Genomic DNA, 2,194 nt, shown 5'->3' on the forward strand with positions numbered 1-2,194 from the left:
GTGTGTGTAACTCTCTGCGTGTGTATGTGAGTGCACGTGGATTTTAGGACAGCAGAAAGCATTTGAGAGCCCCATGGTCTGCTGTTGTCCTGGGCAATGACCCCAAGAGGCAACGTGTAGTGATCCCATCTCACTGAGGCACAGACACAGAAAGGCTCTGCATGCTGAGGGACCTGATGGACATCAGCCAGACACTCTCAGATGCCTGGAACCATGAACTATTTACGAATTACTTTACTGAACATAAAAGCCCTGTCTGCTTTTCTGCTCCCTCAAAAACTACACTTAAATCTCCTTTCTTTCCAGGTCAACTACACCTCCCCACTGGTGGCTATGCACTTCACAGATGTGCAGAAGAATTACTTGGTCCCCATCCAGTGCCGTCTGAATGGGAAAGGAATTATCAACGACCTGAACAGTGACCGCTTCCTGGGCCGAATCATCTTCACACTCAGCATTGGGAAGTAGCCCCTGCCAACACCAGGCACTTAGGTTAAATCAGAGGCTTTTTCCTTTTTAAAGCATCAAGCCAGCATTTTTTTCTGCTAGGAAAAACAGGCACATGGACATTATTGTTAATTTATTTTTGTTCATAGTTAGGAAACCAATGAGATAAAATGGGGCATAGATCCACATTTTTCATCTTCTGATGTAAATCATTATTAGTGAACATTAAATGTTTTCCCCTGGGGAGAGAACCTGAAAAAGATTTTACTTTTGATTGAAAAAAAACCTCTGGTATCCAAATGCTACTTTCATAAGGTCTTTTATGAGTGATCCCTGTGGAATGCATCTTTCCTGGCTTTAAATTTTATTTTTTTAGCATAGTTTTACGTACATTTCTCAGGCAAAAGCTAAAAAGGAGGTAGTTCATTAGCACTATTCTTGTTAAAATGATAAACAGCAAAAATTCTGGATCATGCCTGCAATATCAGAGTAGAAAAGTGAAAATGGCAGCTCTCAAAATGCTTTCTAGGATCTCCAGCCCCACAAGCATCTTGACTACAGCATTTTACACAGCTTGTTCAGCACACCCAAGCTGCTGAGCAAGGGCCACAGAAAATTGTTTGCCCTTGAGCCCTTCCAGCTTTTCCTTTCTAAAGTGGGAACATTAATGCATTTCTCCCTCCTTCCTCCTCACTCCAGTACTTCTCTCTGTCCCAGGAATCCTCACACCGTCTCTTGGACAGGGATGAGTGAGAGGAGCTCTTCTCCCCTGTCTTGGTTCATAAGTTGCCAGTGACTCCTGATCGGGCACAGAAGTGCCTGAAGCTTTCAGACCTGTTCTTCCCCATTCCAGAGAGGTCACAGCTACAGTGCTGCAGCAAAATGCAGGGAAATAACTCAGTCCTTTCACTGTTAAGGGGTCAGAGTTTGGGTGACTGTAGGTATCAGTTTATCACCCCCAAAGGCTGATGAAACACAGAGTGCACTGCCCTGAGCCTCCCTCGGGTGTGACAGAGACCAGTTGCACTCTGTTTGCTGGGAGCTGTGAGAACACAGCAGGACAGGACACCTCGGGATAATGCACTATTTGGAAAGCATGCTTACTAAAATTAATGACTGAACAGGGGCATTATGGTATGTTTGTCCTACATCCATAGCCAAGGAACTTTATCTGCTGTCATTTCCTGATCTATATCAGTCTCTAAGAAGTGATTTTTTATATTTAAAATAAAGTGACTACAGTAAAATTAACTCTGTGGTGGCATTCTTGAAACACTGGTGTTGAGATGCAGTTTGTGCTGCCAGTTAGGGACTGAATTTCCAAAGAGCATGTAACAACATCCCAGAATTCTTGACCACTTGATAAACTGCCCCAGGCTAAAGAGTTCAGGAGCCCAGAACAATAAGACTCACTCTTCACCAAGCATCACAACCAATCATCTGGCAAAAACTATTTATTAAGAACTGTTAAAAACCTGAACCAGGTTAGTTTAGGAACTAACTTGGCTCAGTTGTCATAATCCAGATGGCACTGACAGAACCAGGGCAACATATTATGCCTGTACAAATTATCTGCAAGGGCATTTTCTGACCCACAGAAACTGGCTGCTGCCAAGGAGGATGCTGCTGGGGAAGTGTCTCTTCTTTTGACATCAGAAATTAGTTAAACCCACAAGCATTTCTCTGTCAATTACTTTAGCTCTTATAAAGCATTTGTATTTGTGGGGTCTTGAAAGGAAACCAAACT

The 2,194-nt window shown here is 43.2% G+C and overlaps 1 protein-coding gene across 3 annotated transcripts in view; it reads left to right on the forward strand.

Moving 5' to 3' along the window:
* Positions 1 to 1,698, forward strand: part of ATP1B4 (ATPase Na+/K+ transporting family member beta 4) — an 11,096-nt gene extending 9,398 nt beyond the window's left edge. For all 3 annotated transcript variants that reach the window (XM_015625934.3, XM_033514050.1, XM_015625932.3), the window contains one exon: positions 307 to 1,698. In XM_015625934.3, the coding sequence (XP_015481420.1) occupies positions 307 to 468 (162 nt within the window). In that variant the 3' untranslated portion in view covers positions 469 to 1,698. The remainder of the gene's footprint in view (positions 1 to 306) is intronic.
* Positions 1,699 to 2,194: the final 496 nt, after the last annotated feature.

The sequence above is a fragment of the Parus major genome, chromosome 4A, assembly GCF_001522545.3.
Source record: "Parus major isolate Abel chromosome 4A, Parus_major1.1, whole genome shotgun sequence".
Taxonomy (NCBI): domain Eukaryota; kingdom Metazoa; phylum Chordata; class Aves; order Passeriformes; family Paridae; genus Parus; species Parus major.